Source organism: Manacus candei, unplaced genomic scaffold (genome assembly GCF_025592945.1).
Source record: "Manacus candei isolate 608988 ecotype Guabito, Panama unplaced genomic scaffold, ASM2559294v1 h1tg000076l, whole genome shotgun sequence".
NCBI lineage: Eukaryota > Metazoa > Chordata > Aves > Passeriformes > Pipridae > Manacus > Manacus candei.
The window spans coordinates 3,171,158-3,192,595 of record NW_026138124.1 but is presented as its reverse complement, the minus strand read 5'-3'; the positions used below and the strand labels follow the sequence as shown (position 1 = coordinate 3,192,595).

At 53.4% G+C, this 21,438-nt stretch overlaps 2 protein-coding genes across 3 annotated transcripts in view; one reads left to right on the top strand and one right to left on the bottom strand.

Moving 5' to 3' along the window:
- Nucleotides 1-11,788, top strand: part of LOC127480909 (uncharacterized) — a 147,769-nt gene extending 135,981 nt beyond the window's left edge. Inside the window, exons 1-2 of one of the 2 annotated variants that reach the window (XM_051809608.1) lie at nt 4,324-6,257; nt 7,419-11,788. In XM_051809608.1, the coding sequence (XP_051665568.1) occupies nt 8,739-9,653 (915 nt within the window). In that variant the 5' untranslated portion in view covers nt 4,324-6,257; nt 7,419-8,738 and the 3' untranslated portion in view covers nt 9,654-11,788. Of the gene's footprint in view, nt 1-4,323; nt 6,258-7,418 lie in introns of those variants that run through there. The other variant, XM_051809609.1, reaches the window with a different exon arrangement.
- RNF43 (ring finger protein 43) overlaps nt 1-21,438 on the bottom strand; it is a 62,452-nt gene that overhangs the window by 17,734 nt on the left and 23,280 nt on the right. The window contains exon 3 of the mRNA XM_051809584.1: nt 2,440-2,562. Coding sequence (XP_051665544.1) covers nt 2,440-2,562 — 123 coding nt within the window. The remainder of the gene's footprint in view (nt 1-2,439; nt 2,563-21,438) is intronic.

Here is a 21,438-nt window from a genome sequence, read left to right as displayed (position 1 = left end):
AGGCTTGGCTGGGTGACAGCTGAAGCAGAGGTTATGATAACACTCTGCACATGGCTATTTTTATCATCATTGATATAGTGCTGCAATTCCACATGCAAAGCTCTGCCACAAGACACACATGCCAGGGAAACGAGGCCCCTGCTCCAGCAAGAACCAGCCACATCCCACAGCTACACCCCTGCTCCTGAGGAGGGGAACGGCCCAGGGATTTTGAGGAAAAGATTTTGGCATTCCTGCCCACGGTGGGGGGGTTGGAATGAGATGATCTTTAAGGTCCCTTCCAACCTCAGCCTTTCTGTGATTCTCTGATCGGAGTGACGTTGGAGGGAAGGAGCTTGGCAGAAGCTTCAGGAGGATGGAGAAGCAGCCAGACAGGAATTGCAGGGAGTGGAGTAACCAAGATACAAGGCAGAGCCAGGGGATATGGCCATCTGCTGTATTTCATGGATAAACTACTCTTATTTGTGGGAGAAGAGCTGTGAGCCTCCCTAGGAGAGATCCTGGAGCAGGAATACCTGCAGGATGGCATCCAATGTCATTCAGCTGGATCTCAAACTCCAGTGTTGGATTTGGCTCTGGTAATGGAGCAATGATGACTGATGGCCAGGGAACTGTCCCTCTGTCGAGTTATGAACATGGCAATGAACTGAGGGGTTTGCTTGCTTTGGAGGGTTAGTGGTCCTGGAGAAGGGATCAAGGTGGATGACCACAGTGCAGCAATGCCCCATGCCTTGTCCTCCCTGTGCCAGTCTTCCTGAGTTGACCCCAGGACTCAGTAACACACTGGCACTTCCAGTGCTGTGAGCAGTCTCAAAGATGAAGGACAAAACCAGCAAAAAAGTTTGAATCACAGAGTGGTTTGGGTTGGGAGGGGCCTTAAAGCTCATTTCATTCCAACACCCTGCCATGGGCAGGGAACACCTTCCACTAGACCAGGTTGCTCAAATCCTGGCCCTAAGTTTTTAAACCTTTTAGATTCTGAAGTAGAAGTTGAGTCTTTGCAGCTGCTCCTCCCTCCTGTTCACAACCTCCCCCAGCAGCTGCACTGACCAAACAGCCATTCCTCCCCCACTCCCTGCATCCTGGGGCATCCATATGGCAGCCTGGGACCACTTTAACATGATGGTCACGTCTGGATGGACACAGGAGAGCTGGAGCCCCCAGCTGTGCTCCCTGGGGCACCTGCACAGCCCTCACTCTTGAGTCACAAGCTGCACTGGAAGCCCTTGGGCTCCCTCTTTATCCCACCATCCTCCTGCATCACTGCACCCACAGGTGGGACCAGGACATTTTCCAGGTGTGTAGAGACTGACAGCATGTCCATAACTCTTGTGCCAGCTGCTGCCACCAGCTCCAGAGCAGCAGCCAACCAAAATCAGGCTGGGCAACCCAGAGAGGGATGGGCACTGCTGCCTGGCTGCCCACACAGCTGGGGGGAACAGCCCTGGGGTGGCAAATCCATCATGGAATCACATCCCTTTGCTTGGTTTTGCTGCCACAGCCTCTGTGAATCAAACCCTGCTGGGCAGGAGCAAGAGATTGTTGCCTTCCCTCTTGAGCTGAGCCACAGGGAGAATGGAAAAGGATCCTGTCCCCATCCCCACCACGTCAGTCCCAGCATGGAGCAGGCAACCAGGTGGCAACCCCTGAATACAATCCAGGCAAAGCCAAAAAGGGGGTCTTCATGTTTGTACAATGCTTGTGGAAAATAGTCCAACATTCAGTACAGAGACAATCAAAAGAAAAGCCAGTGTTTGCCTTATTGGTGCAGTTTTATCAGAGACATACAGATTTTAAGGCTTAAAATGACCCTCGTTCCTACCTGACTTCCTTATTACCAGAGAATTGGATCAGTGAGCTCAGCTTTTGGCACAGGAACTGCTGCTTCACTGAGGTACCCAATCCAAAGACCTCTCAGATCTCCCAGGGGCCCGAACTGTTCATGAGTTATGACCCACCACTAGTTCACTGGTCTGCTTTTGCCTCATTGCTCAGCCCTGATTCTTCTTGTGCCTCATCCATTGAAGTGTCAGAGGATTATTTTTGAAGACAGAGGCACAGAGGATGTTTTCTGTGTCTGTGTCTTCCCACAGGACAGAGGACACAGAGAAACACAAATCCACCCACGGGCCATCGAGCAAAACTGGAGGGGCACGAGGCTGCTGGGAAGTAAAGCACAAGGGATGGTGGGATAAGGGGGAATTTCACACCTTTTACAAAGTCAGGCAGTCCAAAAGATGGAAGGATGGGTGTTGGGGATGGCTGGCACAGCGTCTCTCCCAAAGGACCCCTTCTGCCAAGGACCCTGCTCTGTCCTTGTCCTTTTCTCTACTTTCCAACAGCTCTTTCCCACCCTGCTGCCTCCTCTCACCCTCCTCTTTGCTGCACCACAGGTTTCACTTCCCAGGCTGGTGCCATTCAGGGCATTTTGGGACTCACCTTGTTAGCCAGGGACAGGCAGGGGTTGGGATCCCGGTCTGGCTGTTCCAGCTTGACGATGGTGATGAATCCTGACTCGGTGTGTTCATCCTCACTGGTGTTGCACAGGGACAGCGGGTGGGACTGCAGGACAAAAGCAAAGGACACTCAGATCTTGGGGCTCAAGCCCACCCTGTAAACCCTCTGGACCCCCCCAGAGGTGTAGGACCCCCCTGCACTGGGCATCACCACCCTGCTACATCCCATGGCCCTGCCTGAGCCACCGAGGCTCTGAATGCCACAAAAACCAGGTCACTGTCCAAGTTTTGGTTCACAAGGAAAATGTCCCAGAGAAAGGTGGAGTTCCTATCCCAAACTGCACTCAGAGTTGCAGAATGGGTCAGGTTGGAAGGGACCACAGTGGATCACTGGTGCCACCTCCCTGTTAAGACAGAGCCAGCCCAGAGCACAGAGCACAGGATTGTGTCCAGAGGGGTCTGAAATATCCCCTGTGAGGGAGACTCCAGCCCCTCCCTGGGCAGCCTGTTCAGTGCTGCCTTTGGTAGCACCAAGTCTTGGGCATCAAAACAAGAACAGGTCTTACAAAGCCATAAGAGCAAGTTAAAATCATCAAATCCTAAAATCACAGCCTGGGTTGGGTTGGAATGGACCTCGAAGACCAGCTAGTTCAAATGTCTAGTGCAAATGTCTGTGGTTGTGGGTTTGTATCCAACTCCTAATCATCTCTGTAACTGCTTAAAACAAAAGTGAAAGTGAAGGATTTCAGTGAAAATGAAAATATTTTCAAGTAAAAGTTCATATCCTTTTGTCAAAACTGGTCTAATGGAAGGTGTCCCTGGCATGAGGTGGAACTGGATGATCTTTAAGGTCCCTTCCAACCCAAACCATTCTGGGATTCTGTGACTTCAGACTCAAGGACACCAGAGAGAGTGCAATTGTACCAAGCCCGAGCATCATAAACTCTGGAAATCCAGGTTTTCAGGGAAGAAATGCAATCTGTTATGGCTTGGAAGTGCCCAGGAAAGGCTCCCAAATAACCCCCTGCTTCCCTGGAGCACTGACAGGCGCTGTGCCCACCAACACCAGCACAGCATCCAAGTGCCCTGGAAGTGTTCAAGGCCAGGTTGGAGCAACCTGGGCTAGTGGAAGGTGTCCCTGCCCATGGCAGGAGTTGGAACAAGATGGTCTTTAAGGTCCCTTCCAACCTAAACCATTCCATGATTCCATGATTAATGACAACACGATAAATACAAGCAAGAAGCCAGGCTCCTGCAGCTCCAAACAAGTGTGGAGAGCAGATATAAAATGCTGGTGGCTCTTCTAGGGGGGAATCCAGGTGATAAATCTGGAGGAGACCTGCTGAGGAATGCTGATCCCTGCAGCTGAGACCCTTCCCACGTGGGCAGCTCTGCATGGAGCTGTGACAGAGCAGTGGCCCCTCGTTATTCTGTGCTGGATCCTTCACCAGACACTGATCCTGCTGGAGCCTGAGCCTGGGTGCCTTCCTGAGCACTCTGCAAAGGTGACCAGGGGCAGCTCAGGGGGACACAGGCACCATCCACTCCACACTCCACTTTGCTCCAGATCCCTCTTCCCACCATCTCTTCCCATTTGCAACTCCTCCAGCAGCAAGGCCTGGCTCTTACTGGCCATCCTTGAACAGCATTTTCTTGGCACTCCACTACCCCTGGGTGAGGGATCCTGGCTGCACATCGTGCTCACAGGACAAGAGGAGACTCGAAAAAAAATCTATGGATGACGTGGAGAAACAAATATTAAGTGATTCCTCAATGCAGAGGACTCGTGCCCCATGGGTGGCCCTGGCTGCAGAGTCAGGATCCCTCTCTCCCTCCTGGTCCCACGGTTTGCAGATGGGCTCAGGCACTGCAGGAGGGAAGGGTTTTGCAGGAAGAGCATCCCCCCCTCCATGGTGGGTTGGGGACCTCTGCAGCACCCACTGCCACAGCCAAGGGGCCACCTCTCCTGACAGAAGCTTATCTGATCTAGGAGACAAGGGACAGCCAAAATCCAGTCACTGGAGAGAGGGGCTATGTTCATAACCAAAATTAAAGAGGTCTCATGCACGCTGTCTAAATCCCACTGCTGTCCTGATCCCATCCTGATCCCAATCCTGATCCCACTCCTGATGGGCAGAAGGACCTAGATGGGCATTCTGCTGGACCCCACAGTGCTGCTGCAGCTGGGGCTTCCCTGGTGGAAGTCACAGCACTGCTCTCCCAGGACCATCCCTGCCTGGCTCTGCACAGGCTCCTGAGATCCCAGTGGTAGGTCAGGATTAGCTGGCAGGGTTTGGACTCAGTCTTGGCTGATCCAGCCCTGCAGCTCTGGCCCCGGCCCTGCTTCTGACACACTGTGAATGGGGCCTGTGACCCCCTGGCTTTGTCACTCCTTCTGTTTCTGTCACCACATCCTTCCTGTCACCCCTTCAGCAGGGTGCAGAGCTCCTCCCCACCCCTATGTTCTTGCTACCACCTTTTAGTTTTCTTGTTTCCTTACCCTATGGCATCTCTATTTTCTACCTTTTCTGTCCACCGCTCCTAAAATACTGATTTTCCCTTTCCTAACTTCTCCTTGCCACCTTTCCCACTTTTATTCCCACCAGACCCACTGCCTTCACACCAGCCTGTCCCAGAATCACTCACAGGTTACACTGAGCAGCAGAAACACAAGGAGAGGTCCTGGGGAACCAGGTATGGAGAGGTGCCAGATCTCCACTTGGGATCTTCAGGTATAAAACAGCAGAAAAAGAAAGATGACCCTGAGAGGTCACCTCGCCCTCTTTGCTGCCCGAAGGCAGGATCAGCCAGACCTAAAACATTCTTGAGAGACACTTGCTCAACCTGTTTTCAAGACCTCCAGAAAGGGAGACTCCTCACCCACTCCAGGGCTTCCTTCTCCTCCACACTGCAAAGTATGTTCCAACATCTCACTGGAGACAGTTTTGCTCCAGTCTGAGCCTATTAAATCTCACAGAATCAATCATGCCCAAAGAAAAGAGATTATTTGTGCTTTCTTTCCCCCAAAGAACCCTTTAAATGTTTCTGTTCCCCTTTCTGTTCACCAAGGAGACCTCAGGGACAAGGGCTGAAAAAGGACACGGGGGAAAGTCCTCAGTTTTCTCTGCAAGGGAACTCAGAGCATTTCCCACCCTTCCTTCATGGGGGATGAGTCAAAATTTGATTTGATCTGAAGTGGCAGGAAAAATGTTATAACCAGTCCAAAAGGTTGGCATGGAAAAGAGAGGAAGAGAACGAGACAAGGGAGTGTTTACCAAAGGGCTCAAGAACAATCCTGGACTAAACTGGGATAACTCATCACTACATGGACCACAATCCCAGAAAAAATGCAGGTAGCAAATACCAAACTGAATTTGCAGAAGTTGAGAGCGATGCAGGGGATGGGAGACTGATAATCCTGACTTCCCAGCCAAAAAAAAGAGAGCCAGGTAAAAAACCCAGGATAATGAAGAGAAGGGAAGAACTAACAGGGCTTTGGAAGAGGAGGCTGATGGTTCACAGAGCCACAGAGCCACAGGGACACCCCAGTCATCAGATCCTCTTCCCTCGGTCTTCCCCAGATCTCAGCCTGACAGGAGGGGGGAGCCGGGGGGGGTCGGGCTCTGCTCCCAGGGAACAAGGGTCAGGACAAAGGGAAATGGCCTCCAGCTGTGCCAGGGGAGGGTCAGGTTGGACATCAGGAGGAATTTCTCCATGGAAAGGGTGGTCAGGCACTGGCAGGGGCTGCCCAGGGAGGTGGTGGAGTCCCCATCCCTGGAGGTGTCCAAGGAAGGACTGGAGGTGGCACTCAGTGCTCTGGGCTGGGGGACAAGGGGGGATTGGAAACAGGGTGGACTCCATGGTCTTGGAGGGCTTTTCCAACCTCAATGACTCTGTGATTCTGTGTGAATGCCTTTAGGCCTGGAAAAGAGAGGCTCTTCCCAGTTTATCTTAACTCTCCAGCTCTGTGAGCTGAACAAAGCCCCTCTGACACCAAGATCAATCCTCTCTACCCCCAGACACAGCAGCAGGAATGACAGGACACTACCACAGGTACGGGAGATGCTGCCAGGGGGCCAGAGCTGAAAAGTGCTCTGGGACACTGCTGGAGGGACATGGGAGGATGAGGAGGGACAAGGCAGGGAGATGAAGTGGATGTTAACCGTGAAAAAGATGGAAATGGCTGTTTGGAAAAGGAAGAGAATGGCAGAATGTTTCAAGGGGCCCGAGGACAAACTGCCACTTCCATGACTCCTGGGCATGAAGCTTGGGGATCAGGATATGGGGCTTTTTAATGTACCTACATGAAGTTTCAAGAGCTGTTATAAGAGCAAACACACCTTACCCACATGTGAGTCACAGACAAACACGTTCACTGATAACAAATGCATTATTCTTAGAGAGACTCAGGTCCTATCTCAACGTGCAAACAGCTCAGACAACCATCCGAGTCCCCTGAAGGAGTGGCCAGAGGCGGGAGAGGAGACAAAGGACCTACAGGGTGCCAGTGCAATACTCCTGTGCCTGTGCCCTTACATGTGCTCATGAGCTTCACCACCTTTGGCCTGTCTCAAGGGTCAGCAGTGCCCGAGGGTTTGATACAACAAATCAGTCCCTAATCAATCAGTGATTGTGTTTCTGCCTCCTTTTCATTACTAAGCTGGTGAGCAACAAAGAGAAGTGCTGAACCCAAGAGGGATGTGCAGGATTAGATGGTTTAGGTGAAGTCTGGATGTTTTCTGTCACTCTCTGCAACAGGAGGGGGGAGCTGGGGGGGGTCAGGTTCTGCTCTCAGGGAACAAAGGACAGGATGAGGGGAAATGGCCTCAAGCTGTGCCAGGGGAGGGTCAGGTTGGACATCAGGAGGAATTTCTCCATGGAAAGGGTGGTCAGGCATCAGAAGGGGCTGCCCAGGGAGGTTTGGAGTCCCCATCCCTGGAGGTGTCCAAGGTAGGACTGGAGGTGGCACTCAGTGCTCTGGGCTGGGGGACAAGGTGGGGATGGGGCACAGGGTGTTCTCCATGGTCTTGGAAGGCTTTTCCAACCTGAATGATTCTGTGATTCTATTTGCACAAGCATGGCCATGGGGTTGGAGAAACTCTGATACCCACCCCTCTTCAGCTCCACTGAAGTTTGCTCTCTTGTGGGCAGAGAGGTCCCACACAAGGGCAGTGGTGCCACTCCTGCTGGCCCAGCCACCACGAGGGTTGTACGGGCACACGGGAAAATCTTTGGCCAAGTTCCATCACGACGTCTGGTTAAACCATCTCTGTCTGGTCCACACATCCATTCTGGAGTATCAAAGGCACGGGAGGTTCTCTGGTCAGCCCTGACTCACACCACTAAATGAAGGTAAAGGCAAGCTGGCCCAAGTCACGGGAGAACAGCTCACACTCCTCTGCCTCTGAGCACACTGCAGGCAGTCTGGACTCGAAATCCATGGAGAGCATCCAAGCCATGCTGACCTGTTCACCTCACACACCTCAGAGGACTCAGCCTGTCCCCACTCTGGGAGATGCTGCCACTGAGTGGCACTGACCCTCTTACACGTGACCCTCTGCTCTGTGCTGACAGCGGTTTGGAGGTTAAAGCTGCTCCACAGGACTCACACAAAGTCTTGTTCCTCAGCAACCCTCAGAACACTGGTAAAGTCCAAGCTCTACAGACAGCCGAGCAAGCCCAACCCATCCCTCCAACCACTCCAAGCACAAAGCTCTACTGTCCCCTGGCACCAGCTCAGGGGTGGTACAGACATAGGAGGACTTCCACAACTCATCTGTCAAGCAGGAGACAGCTCTGACCCTGAAAGCAGCTCTGCAGTGACGGGCCAGACACAAAGACTCACCCAAACCCAGATCATTGGGGTATTTTTCCTCAATCACAACAGGTTTCAAAGTTAAAGCCTCGAAAGTAGATGCCAGAAAGAGCATTCCTGCTCATCTAGAAAGGAGAAAGAAGATCTAGAAGAGCAAAGACTGACAAGGGAATTCTTCTGGGGACAAATCAGGCGACAACATCTTCTGAAGCATCACACATCTCCAGGAGGGCTGAACTGCTCCTGGAAGGAGAGCAGAGGGCTCTGCAGAGGTTCATGTGGGCTAAGGAATTCTCCAGAACTGTCCTGAAGGTGAATCTCAGCAGCAGTGTTACCTCCATGAGTGCCTGGAGATTGCAGGGCCCTGACATGGACCTAAACTCCCATTGTGGCCTTTTCTGGAGAAACCAGCAACGGTCCAGGGAAGCTTTACCTGGTCATGGGTGAAACACTTGTTAGGATTGCACATGGAGCTGTGCTCACCAGGAAAAAGCTGCAGGAGGGAGATGGGCTTGGAGGAGGGAGCCCGGGGCAAAGCCACAGGCAGGAGATGGGTTTGGAATGGAGGAGGGAGCCCAGGGCAAAGCCACAGGCAGAAGATGGGCTCGGGATGGAGGAGGGAGCCCGGGGCAAAGCCAAAGGCAGGAGATGGGTTCAGGATGGAGGAGGGAGCCCGGGGCAAAGCCAGAGGCAGGAGGTGGGCTCGGGATGGAGGAGGGAGCCCAGGGCAAAGCCAAAGGCAGGAGATGGGCTCGGGATGGAGGAGGGAGCCCGAGGCAAAGCCACAGGCAGGAGATGGGTTCGGGATGGAGGAGGGAGCCCAGGGCAAAGCCACAGGCAGGAGATGGGCTCGGGATGGAGGAGGGAGCCCGGGGCAAAGCCAAAGGCAGGAGGTGGGCTCGGGATGGAGGAGGGAGCCCGGGGCAAAGCCACAGGCAGGAGATGGGTTTGGAATGGAGGAGGGAGCCCAGGGCAAAGCCACAGGCAGGAGGTGGGCTCGGGATGGAGGAGGGAGCCCAGGGCAAAGCCACAGGCAGGAGATGGGTTCAGGATGGAGGAGGGAGCCCGGGGCAAAGCCAGAGGCAGGAGGTGGGCTCGGGATGGAAGAGGGAGCTGTGCCGAACCTCCCTGGCTGGCGCGGCGCCCCGGGGGAGCGATGGCTGATCCCCTTCCCCCCGCACACCCCCGGGCTGCACCGCCCGATCCAGGTGCAGAACAAAAGGAAGGCAGCGCTGTCGCCGCTGCCGCAGCGCCCAAGGTTTGAAGGTCAGCGCTCGCTGCAGGCCCAGCAGGGCCCGCGGGCCCGCGGCCGCTCCGCAGGGGCCGGGGATCGGCGGCTCCGGCTGCTGCGCGGGCACATGAAAGGCTTTCCCCTCCTGTAATAACTGACGGCCTCTTCAGTGCCGTTTGAACTGTTTACAGACCGAGTTAACGATTACAGGCAATGTGTACCTTGGCTGCTGCCCAAAATTCTTACCCGCCCGTCAGATATTATCAAAGAGCCCTTCACTGCTGGCCTGGAGTCCTTCCAAAGCGCAGCGCCGAAATGCCGGCGCAGAGGAGGGGCCTTGGGCGCTCCGTCGTGAAACCCAAGCTAGGAAGTCACAGACCTGCCCTGGCGAGGTGTCCCGGGGTCCGGGTGCCAAGTCACGTAGAGACGCGGCGGCACCCGAGCGGTCCCTGAAGCCCCTCGCGGGTGCATCCAGGTGGGCTCTTCCCTGCGGGACATCGCCCGGGCTTTGCCGAGCTGCCTTCCAGGCTTCACTCGAGGACACCGCACAACCCACAAGCTCTGGCTGTCCGGGTTTCCCTCCCTGCACGAGGTCGCCGCCGTCCGCGCCTCGCTCTTCACGCGCGGTGGTTGTGTTAATGCTGGTGGTTACACAGCTTCTAAAACTACCCCTGCCAAAAGCATTCCCAATACCCTCGCGCCTCAGAGTGCGGGCAAGAACAAACCAGGTGGTGGGAGATTAGATAAAATCACTTCCATTGTTATTTGTAGCTGGAAAAATGCAGGTGTAGCTATAAGGCCTGGCTAGATTTGGGTTGGGAAACAAGCCCCAGCTCTCTGGGGCAAATTGCACCAGGTCTGGAAATCCCGCTGAAACGAAGGGATGAAATCAAGAACTGGCAAGCTGCTCTAATTACAGCTGAGTAACACAGAGCCACATTCAAGCAGCACTGAGGCTACACAGCAAACTGCTTCCGAGCAGGAAATTCTGCAGCCGCACAGGAGGGTCCGTCCTACCCACGGTCCTGCACCCACAGCAACCTGGGCAGGCTCAGCCAGAGCAGAGGGTGAGCTCTGTGCCCTGCTCTGCCCCTGGAAGGCTCCATCAGAGGCAACTTCCTAAGTACAACTAGAAAAAAAAAATTAACATCTCCATTTCAGACAGAAATGTATCTCATGGCCCATCAGTCCCCCTCACCACTGGATTTTAGGCTGTAAAATGCTATTTAATACTGTTCACTAGACCATCTGCAGACAGTGCTAAGGTGGTATCACCAAAACGTTGTTAAAAACCTCTGCTTCAGCCCATTCCACCTACGCCAGCAGCAGGAACTGATGCATCCCATGCCTACCACAAGCCTGCAGACTGCTGGGGTGCCATCATCCCAAAGCTCCTGGTACAAAAAGCCACGTGACAAAAGTACAAAAATTTACATTACAATTTTGATCGTGTGTTCCCAAAACGAGCCATTTTGTCCTGCACAAAAAAAAATCTCAAAAGCATCTCTTCCACGGGCTCTCAAGAGATGGAGTTTCCACGGGATGCTTTCCAGAGAAGGCCTGATGCCTTCACATGGTGCCAGTTCTTGAAATATGCTGGATTTCAGCAGGTCCTGGGCACCAGGGCAAAAGACTGAACAGCTAAAGGAATAAACTACTTGCTTTTCAATCCCACACTGTACCGGCCTCCTGTTGTTTTATGGCTCAGACGTCGTTTCCTTTAATAGGGGTGAGAGAGTGGCCGGTGGAGGACACGAGTGTCCCACTTGTTGGATGTTGTAGCATTGCCAGGAGACAGAAATGTAGATGCAAATATATTTGCTGTGATTTGACTCAATAAAACTTGCTGGTACAGTGCAGTACACTGCAGAAATTGGTTCCTCCTACGCTTACTTGCTAAGACATGAGTTCAGGCCCTCTGGGATCTGCAATTCCCTGGCTGCTATCGATGACATCACTGACATCTAAGGAGCTGCAGGAATGCTGAGAATGCGGCTCCGGGCTCCTGGGGATGCTGAGCTCCTCGGCTGCTGCAGGAGGCACTAAGGATGGGGTGCCTGGGTCCTGCCTCACTTCCAGCCTCCCCCTTCCAATGGGCACGTGCTGCTCTTGAGGCCACACAACACGTGGGCACACGTGGTTGCACCAGTTTGAACAGCCAAGGTGGAATTGTTTGAAAATTTCTTTCACTGGTGTCTTCACATGCTGAGCAGGAACAAGAATTTCAGCACTGGCACATGGGGTCAACCCAAAATTGATGTGACCCTGTGACCTGGGCAGACACTGATGCCCAGGAAGTTCCTCCTGGCATGAGGAAGAACTTCTTCCCTGGGCAGTGCCCCAGCTCTGAACAGGCTGCCCAGGGAGGGGCTGGAGTCTCCTCCCTGGAGATATTCCAGACCCCTCTGGACACAATCCTGTGCCCTGTGCTCTGGACTGGCTCTGTCTTAGCAGGGTGGTGGGACCAGTGACCCTCTGTGGTCCCTTCCAATCCAAACCATTCTGGGATTCTTCTGACCCTCACAAGCCAGCTGTGACCACTCAAAGAGTGGTCCTCCACTTGGTCTTCCACCTGGATACCTTCCCAGCATTGCTGTCGTTCCTGATCTGGAGGATGCACCCAGAGCAGGGTGATGAACAGCCTGAAGGATTTCAGAGACATACCTTGTTCCCTTTTTGCACATTCATACTTCTTCCAGGACATTCCCTGCAAGTGACCTCCACAAAGGATTTAAAACAAATCAATAACTATTTTTTTTTGACTGAAGATAATTTTGCAGGAGACTTCCAAGAGTGAACTCTATTATCTCAGATGCCCCTTTAATCATTACCATCCTTGCTGCATCCTGGGGAGTCCAAGCACTGAAGACCATAGAATCCCAGAATGTTTTGGGTTGGAAGGGACATTAAAACTCATCTTGTTCCAGCCCCTTGCCGTGGGCAGGGGCACCTTCCACAGGACCAGGCTGCTCCAAGGTACCACAGATGTTCAAAGAGCTGGGCTGGCAAGCTGGAAGGAGCTTTAAGCAGGTAAGCATAAAACTCTTCCCTTGGTTTCAGCCTGTTGGGAGCCTCTGAAGACTCCAGCGTTCATCACCAAGGCATGTCTCCATGTGGAAGCTCTTAGGAACAAGGATGACACAGCTCTTGGCCCAGGACTAAAGAGGCTGAGGCCAAAAAGGCGGAGAAATTTCCATTTTCAGGCACCTCTGCTGCCTGTCCAGAGCAGGACAGAGCTGTGAACACACAGGATCAAGGACAAAGAGGGCAGGAAGTGAAATAACCTCCCTGCTCAACAGAATGTGATTCAGCAGAAGATGCTCTACCCACTGTCTTGATTCAAGGCCACCAATAACTTGACCAAACTTTCCTTTGAAATGGTACAGACTGACTGAGCTCTACCAGGTTTTTCACTCCAAGGAACGGGAAGGGAGCTGCTCACAGCCCATTTGAGGCAGTGAAAGTAGGTGAGCTGGGACATCACCTCCACTGGAGGATCCAGCCCTCTTCAACCCTTGTCTCCTTGAGAGGGGACAGACATCCAAGAGAAGGATGAGTGCTGGGATAATGAGGACACTTGGAGCCACAGTAGCTAAGACTAAAAGACATTCAGAAAGGAGAAAGTCCTGCTTACAGGAGGGAAGTCTCCCTCTCTCATCCCTGGTTACTGCAGATGAGGAGACATGATGGACAGAGGCTCAGCCCAGCACCCACCAATTCTGATTCTGTTCTGCTTTTTTTAACAGTGACACTGACCCCTGCCAGAGAAGGACCACTGGAAAAGAGAGTCCAGCACTACCTAGAGCTTCTGATGTGGCTGCTCCGTGACCAAACCACACCACGATGTGTAAAATCAGCCATGAACACCTCGAGCTGACTCATGCAGGCTCCAGTTTAGGTTCCACTGCCTTTTCTCCTGGTCCTGAAGGGTGGAGGTGGTTGTTGCTATCACAGGTTCTCCCCCTGTATCTCCTGTGCTCCTGCTCACCGAGGCAGGATGGCTGATGGAGGCTTTATTTATTACCCAGCCATGCTGGAAGCAAAGGGAACAGCTTTTTGATGTTGTACCTCATCCCTCTGTGCTCCACATTTCTGCTCTGATGGCCTGGGAAAACAGCAGGTGCCCATCTTCCAAGGAAGGAGAGAGCTTGTTCTCCCACTTCCCATTTCCAGAGTCATGCCTGGTCCACACAATGTGTATTTGCAGCTCTCTTTTGCAGAAACCAAACTCTTGGTGAGCTGTGCCTTGCTGGCATCAGTGTTACCATGGGGAACCTGTTGAAGTGTCTACTCAGGACTTTCTGCAAACCCTGCACGGTCCAATCCTTCATTGCAGCTCAGATGATTTCTCCCTTGGTCCAATCCAGTTGATTTTCCCACCAATATTCCCTAAATTTACACTGAACAATGTGCATTTATGCTGCCCAGTGCCCCAAACCCTTAGTTCCCTCACACAACCACCACCCCCATCACTGGGGAAGGACAAAAAGCCATTGTGGCCAAAACCTCAGAGCCTGCAGAGCACGGCCTCGATGGTTCCTGTGGTATTCGGAATCAGTGCAGCACTTGGGAGCACAGGGATAAATCATTAACAAGTCATTATTGTTCACAGGTATTTTTGGCAGGAAACTACTGAGGTCAACTTGGACAAACCTGGTGTGTTCAGCTGGAGAAGAGGAGACTGAGGGGAGACCTCACTGCAGTTCCACCTTCCTGGGCAGGGGCAGAGGAGGGGCAGGGACTGAGCTCTGCTCTGGGGGGACCAGGGACAGCAGCCAGGGAATGGCTGGAGCTGTGTCAGGGCAGGCTCAGGTTGGATCTCGGGCAAAGGTTCTTCCCCCAGAGGCTGGTTGGGCACTGCCCAGGCTCCCCAGGGCAGTGGGCACAGCCCCAAGGCTGCCAGAGCTCAGGGAGGGTTTGGCTGATCCTCTGGGGCACAGGGGGTGACTCTTGGGGCTGGGCCTGTGCAGGGCTGAGGGTTGGATTCCGTGATCCTTGGGGGTCCCTCCCAGCTCAGCACATCCTGGATTCTGTGAAACTGCTGTGGGATAGTGGGGGTGGCATTTTCCTGGAGGAGCACTCAAATCCTCCTCTACCCCTAAAAAATAGACTGGCAGTGACCTTCCTTGCTGAGTGCAATTGAGATGAAGAGTGGCACAGCCCCTCCTTCCCGCTCCTCCTGGCCGGAGCTCTCCTCTCCTCCCTGATCCAGTCCCGTGTCCCTGGAGCCGAGATGACAGCGCTGCTCATCTCAGCTCCCCTCGCAGCGTGGGCAGCCTGACAGCCCCAAACGCTCCTCCTCACTCACCAACCCCAGGATCTCCCAGCTCCCATCAGTCACTCCCGCTACCGGGAGCCGGGGAATTCCCAAACACTGCCGCTTCTCCCAGAGATCCGTCCAGGGATGGCTGCTTCTCATTCTTTGGAAACCTGAGAGACTCCGATTCTCTACAACTGTATCAATCATTCCTTCCTCCCCAGCAAGGCTCAGTGGACAGCACAACGCTCCTGCTCCTGCTGCCTGCAGGGAGGGGGGATGAATCCATGTCCTATTTGCTCCCACGGCCATCAACGCTGGCAGCAAGCGCCGAGAGCCCTCTCCGTGGGGAATATCCTGGAGGCTGATCCATCCTCACGGCTCCCAGTGCTGTCAGACACTCCAGCTCCATGGAACACTATTTATTCTCGTTGTCATTCAGCTTCCTGCTCGGTAGCCAGCTGGCCACTGCCCCCACTGCAATTTAGCTCTTGTAAATCAAGTGCCAAAGGACACTTCCAGAGCCCTGGGATGTGGCAGTCCCTCCCAATATGTCGTTTTAAAGTTAAGTAACCAAACAATTTGGATATGAACAGCTTAAAGGCTGTGGTGTGTTGGCCAGTGTGTGCTCCTGGCTGGGAGATAAGCCCTAAAAACCTTCCAGAAGATGCCATGGATTCAGCCCAGATGCTCAGGATGGCTTGGTGGGGATTTTTTTCTTACTAAGAAAAAGTACTTTCAACTTTGACATTTAAAAACCGCCTTTCGTAAGCACAAAAATATTCCTTTCCAAACTCACCAGCTTCTGGACATACTCATGGAAGCCAAGAAAACCAGTCAGGTAACCAAATCCAGCTCCTGAGCCAGCCCACACTTCCATCTTTCCCTAAAAAATATTGAATCCACAACTGCAGATGCAGGCAGGGGCACTTGGACTGCAAAGGGACACAACAACTGCTTTCCCAAAGCCTCAAGCATGGTCAGATAACTCAAAACAGTTCTCCTGCCCAGCCTGAGGTTGCCAATCCCCCAATTCCATGTGTCCTGAGAGTGGGGCCTGTGCCTCCACCTGGAAGCCCTTCCTCAGCAACCTCAAGCTGCAGCTCTCTGAGCTCCAGCTTTTCCTGAGCTTTGAGGAAGTTTTGGTTTAAGAGGCTGAAAACGTACACGTAATCACAGCCTGGAAGGACAGAGAAGTTCCTGGCTTCGTGGTAGGACTATGAGACCTGGGCTCCCAACGAGACCATAACCTGCACAGAAATAGTGGAAATAGAGATTTGGAAATATTTGATATTCCCATCACTCCAGAGGAGACTGCAGGGAACCTTCTGTGATAAAAATGGCAAGTTCTCAATCTCCCACCATAAACCACTTGTAAGTGATGGCAGATGGGCAACTGCTCCAGGAGATCCTGGTGGCAGCTGTGTTTTGGAGCCTGCCCACCCACCACATGTGTTCCACACTCCTGAGGACGGGAATGACATCTGCCCTTCCCAGCTGCAAGGCCAGCTGTGTGCCAGGGGCCCTCTCCAGTACCTCCACTGGCAGGGACAAACAGAAATCTGTTGTCACCCACACCTGTGTGCTGCAGTTCTGCAAACCCCACAGTCCGTGTCCTCCTCAGGGAGAAAACTTCCTTCCTCCCCCAGGTTGTCCTGCAGCTCTTGAACTTGGTGCTGATGAGGCTCCCCCAGGCTCCCACGACATCCCACTCCTCCACCTCTGCAGAGAAGACTCACAACACGGGTACCACCAGGTAGGGTTTAACTGGACTGGTTTTTCCCTGGAATGACCAACAGTGTGGAAACAAAATCCTCCTGAGTTTGACACTACTGGCTCTGAGGTACAGCCCAAGCTGCAACCAACATTTCAAGGATCTTCTGGTGATAGAGCACCCAGGAGAGACTTTAAATCCAGTCACAGAAGCTGCAGAAGTAACAAGATTCTCAGTACAGGCACGTACTGGCGATCCCCCAGCCCTTTCTTTCCAGGGTTTATTCTTTTGCTGGCATTTTGTCCAACCTAGAGCTGCACCAAGGGATTCACTGGCTCTGGAGTGCCCCCAAAATTCATCTGCCCCATCCCAGCAGGTCTGCTCCACTGGCTGCTGTCCCCTGCTCCCACAACGTCCAGGCTCCATTCGTCTGGTCCTTCAAAACCCCTTTCATACCCCAGGACTGGGGATGAACATCGAGTTGATTATAAAACAATTTCTTTTGTTGATAGAAAATTCTTTGCAGGGCGTGAACAGCAGGAAAAAGAAAGGGCTCCTCTGAAGTTCGAGCTGGCTGGAAACCCCCGGAGGGCAAGAATCCGATCCCCGTCTTTGAGGAGCACAGGCCTGTCTGTACAGGCTGCAGGCCCAGGAGAGTTCTGTGTGTGCAACTCCAACAACACACACCAGCCCCTGCCCTGCCAGCACAACGGGAGGTTCAGGACCAGCCTCCAGCTCCTGCACTGTGCACCTAAAATGGCTTCACTCTTCTCGTTTGCACCCAAGAGTCACAGAATCCCAGGATGTGCTGAGTTGGAAGGGACCCCCAAGGATCATGGAGTCCAACCCTGAGCCCTGCACAGGCCCAGCCCCAAGAGTCACCCCCTGTGCCCCAGAGGATCAGCCAAACCCTCCCTGAGCTCTGGCAGCCTTGGGGCTGTGCCCACTGCCCTGGGGAGCCTGGGCAGTGCCCAACCAGCCTCTGGGGAGAGAACCTTTTGCTGAGATCCAACCTGAGCCTGCCCTGACACAGCTCCAGCCATTCCCTGGCTGCTGTCCCTGGTCCCCCCAGAGCAGAGCTCAGTCCCTGCCCCTCCTCTGCCCCTGCCCAGGCAGTTGGAACTGCAGTGAGGTCTCCCCTCAGTCTCCTCTTCTCCAGCTGAACACACCAAGTGCCCTCAGTGTCCTCACACAGCTTCAAATCAAGGCCCTTCCCCATCCTCGTGGCCTCCTTTGGACACTCTCTAATGGCTCAATCCCTTCCTTCCATTCTGTCCCCCCAAACTGCCCCAATGTTGAGGTGAGGCCGCCCCAGGGCAGAGCAGAGCAGGACAATCCCCTCCCTGGTGCCCCCAGGACAGGGTTGGCCCTCCTGGCTGCCAGGGCACTGCACCCACCAGGACCCTCAGGGCCCTTTCCTGACACTGCTTTCCAGCCTCTCATTCCCAGTCTGTCCGTACATCCAGGGTTGCCCCACCCCTTGGTAGACCTTGCTCTCCTCACCCCACTGATCTTCTTCCACAGAGCCAAAGCTCCTGCTCATCACTTCCCAACCCACCTGCCCCACAGGCCCTCCCCTGCCTCCCTCCCTGTCCCCTGTGTCCTTCCCCAGCCCCATCATCCACCCAAAAACACATCCTTCCCTCCCGCTGCTCAGAACCTCCCTGTGCATCCTCCAGAGTTGCTCAGGACGGAGAAATCCTCCATCCACTGACCCCAAACCTGGGCAGGGACATCCACCCACCTATTATTTGATATTTTCCAAATCCTCTGCTGCTTGCAGCAAGCCCTGGCTGCAGCCAGCCTGCAGATGCCACGGCAACGCTCATAAAAGGAAATCCCAGGGATCATAAAGCACCAGTTTTGCAAACTGGACAGGACATGTTCCTCAGGAGCAAGTAATCTGCAATCAGCACTGAGCTTGAGGAACCAAGTGCACAGGTTTTGTGTTTTCCAGCCCTCTGAAGAAGCATCATTCCTTGGGCAGCCAGCCCTGCTCTGGATCAGCCCCACCTTCTTCCCAAAGCCCTTCAATGTCCTTTACGCTTCAGTAAAATAATAAATACAGACCAAAAAAACCCCAACCAACAATGCAGAAATCTCTAAGAAAGGGTTTGAAATCCCCCTGACAACCTCTGTATCCTGAGATGTAGCACTGCTGGCCCACCAGCATGTCTGGATGCAGCTGTGCCATCCCGAGCAGTCCAACCAGGAGCAGATTCATTCCAACAACATTTGCGTCCCACATCCAGGAAAACCCGTGGGAAAACCCCAAAATATGTTTCCTTTCTCCCTCTACTCCCACCACACAGCTCTGCTATTGGGTTTTGCAGTCCTTCCTGCAGTGCTACTATTAATAATATTTATATAAAATATATAAGCTCAGAGCTGCATCCCAGCTGTCCTGCTGCTCCCAACATCCAGTGCCAACACTGGAGCAAGGAGAAAACAAAGCCAATGGACGTGGGGCAGGGAGAAGGAGGTGACACTCCCATTTCTGGACCTCAGCATTGCCACTGAGTGTGTGCTGAACGTCTGCAATTCCCTTTACCCCACGGAATCCCAGGACGGGTCAGGGTGGAAGCATCTGCAGTGGGTCACTGGTGCCACCTCCCTGCTCAGGCAGGGCCAGCCCAGAGCACAGGGCACAGGATTGTGTCCAGAGGGCTCTGGAATATCCCCAGGGAGGAGACTCCAGCCCCTCCCTGGGCAGCCTGTTCAGAGCTGGGGCACTGCCCAGGGAAGAAGTTCTTCCTCCTGTCCAGCTGGAGCTTCCTGGGCATCAGTTCCTGCCCGTTCCTGCTGTGCCATTGCTGGGCCCCCCGAGCAGAGCCTGCTCCATCCTCTGCCCCCTCCCAGCAGATACTCGAGGAGTCTCGAGTGGATCCCAGACTAGAGAGCTACCACCAAAACAGCAAAAACATCTTGGGAAGCTTCCCTGGAGCAGTCTGAGGCTGCTACCTGGGGTCTCAATCCTTAAAATCAGAGATTGAGACTCCAGGTAATGCTTGAGAAGGGGCTCAGGTGGATCCCAGAACATACATTTTCCTTCAAATGAGAAAGATCCTCTCAGGTACGTGCCTTGGAGGAGTCTGGGGCTGCGACCTGGGATCTCAGCTCCCCAGAGGAGATGTGAAAAGACTCAAGAGATGCCTGGGAGGAATCTCAGGTACATCCTGGAAGATGCAGTTTCCATGAAAAGAGAAAAATCATTTCAGGTAACTTCCTTGGAGGAGCCTGGGACTGCGGCCCAGGATATCCAGTGCCTAAATCAGAGATGAAAAGACTCTGGGAGATGGTACCTGAGATACCTGCTTAGAGGAGATGTGAAAAGTCTCCAGGAGAAGCCTGGGAGGAGCCTCAGGTACATCCTGGAAGATGCAGTTTCCATGAAAAGAGAAAAATCATCTTGGAGAGCTTCCCTGGAGCAGTCTGGGGCTCCTACCCAGGATTTCAGCTCCTGAAATCAAGAGATCAGGACTCCAGGAATGCTCCCTCTTGTCATCCTTGAAGTACAGTGGTAACGTGGTCCCCAACAAGGCTGAGCAAGAGTTCCCACAGCTGCTCCTTGGTTGTTTCTGGTGGCAGCCCCTGGATTTGGAGTCTGCTCATCCCAGTGCCCTCCAGCCCACCCAGACAGCTCTGGGGGGGATTTTCCCATTCCCAGCCTTTTCTGCCATTCCCATCCTTTGGTCCCAGCTCCCCAGTCCTTGGGTGAAAGATGCCCTGTAGCTAGTGCAGCTGCCAGTTCCCAGTGGTGCTGCTCCAAAGCCAAGGTGGGGAGGAGACTGGGATGGCCATTCCCCCCTCCCCATCACACCGTGGCTGAAGGAACTCTCCTGGCTCTTTCTCTCCCTCCTGGCTTCACTCTAAAGGTCACCTGGTACCTCCTCTGCCACCTCACACCCCACTGTGCTGGCAGGACACGAGGGGGGCTGGCAGGGAACGCCCCAGGGAGCTCAGGGGTCTGGCAGGGAACGCCCCAGGGAGCTCAGGGGTCTGGCAGGGAACGCTCCAGGGAGCTCAGTTAAGCCCGATCAGGAATGTGACGGGAGCTGAGAAGAAAGCGAAGGGTGTGGAAAAACAGGGAGGAGAAAGATTGTTTTGGAGGAGAATAGGTCCAGAGCTCTGGGCAGTTTCATTAGAGGAATATTAAGTAAATGAGTCAGAGCTTGTGGTGCCTGAGGCTCGGGAAAGCTGTGCTGGTGTGGAGGGCTGGCAGGGGAACGGGAGGTTCGTGGCAGGCTGTGTGCACACGGAATTCAACCCCAACACAACAAGAGGAAACATGTTGCTGCCTAACACTGTTATTAACATCTGCACAGATTAAGCTCTGCAGACGTTCCAGCGGGGCCTCCGTCTGTCCCCGGTTCAAGCCCTGACTCCAGGGAGCCTTTCCCAATCCACTGCTCTTCCCAAAGGCAACGGGAGCACCCGGAGTGACCCCCTGGAGCAGCGCCCACCACACCACGCTGCTCCTTCAGATCCCAGAAGTCATTGTGTAGGTCAGGTTTTATGCAGCCATAGCAGGAAGCTGGGTATCAAATTTGTCTCTTAATTCTTGCACCTAAAACCCTGGATATTGCACTGATAGCCAGCATGAAAGAATGCTCTGTGTGCCAATAATCCCTGGAAGTGTTCAATGCCAGGTTGGACAGGGTTTGGAGCAACCTGGCCTAGTGGAACATGGCCCTGCCCATGGCAGGGGGTTGGAATGAGATGGTCTTTAAGGTCCCTCCATCCCAAACCATGCCATGATTTTATGGTTCTGTGAATAAATATATATCATATATGTGTACATATCTATGTAGGTACATATACATATGCATATATATACACACACACACATATATATACAGATATACATCTGTGTATATATAAAAATATAAATATTTACCTATGTTGCCACCGCAAAATCCAAACCTGAAGTTAAGATGGGTAAACCAAAATCCCTGCTTTCAAATT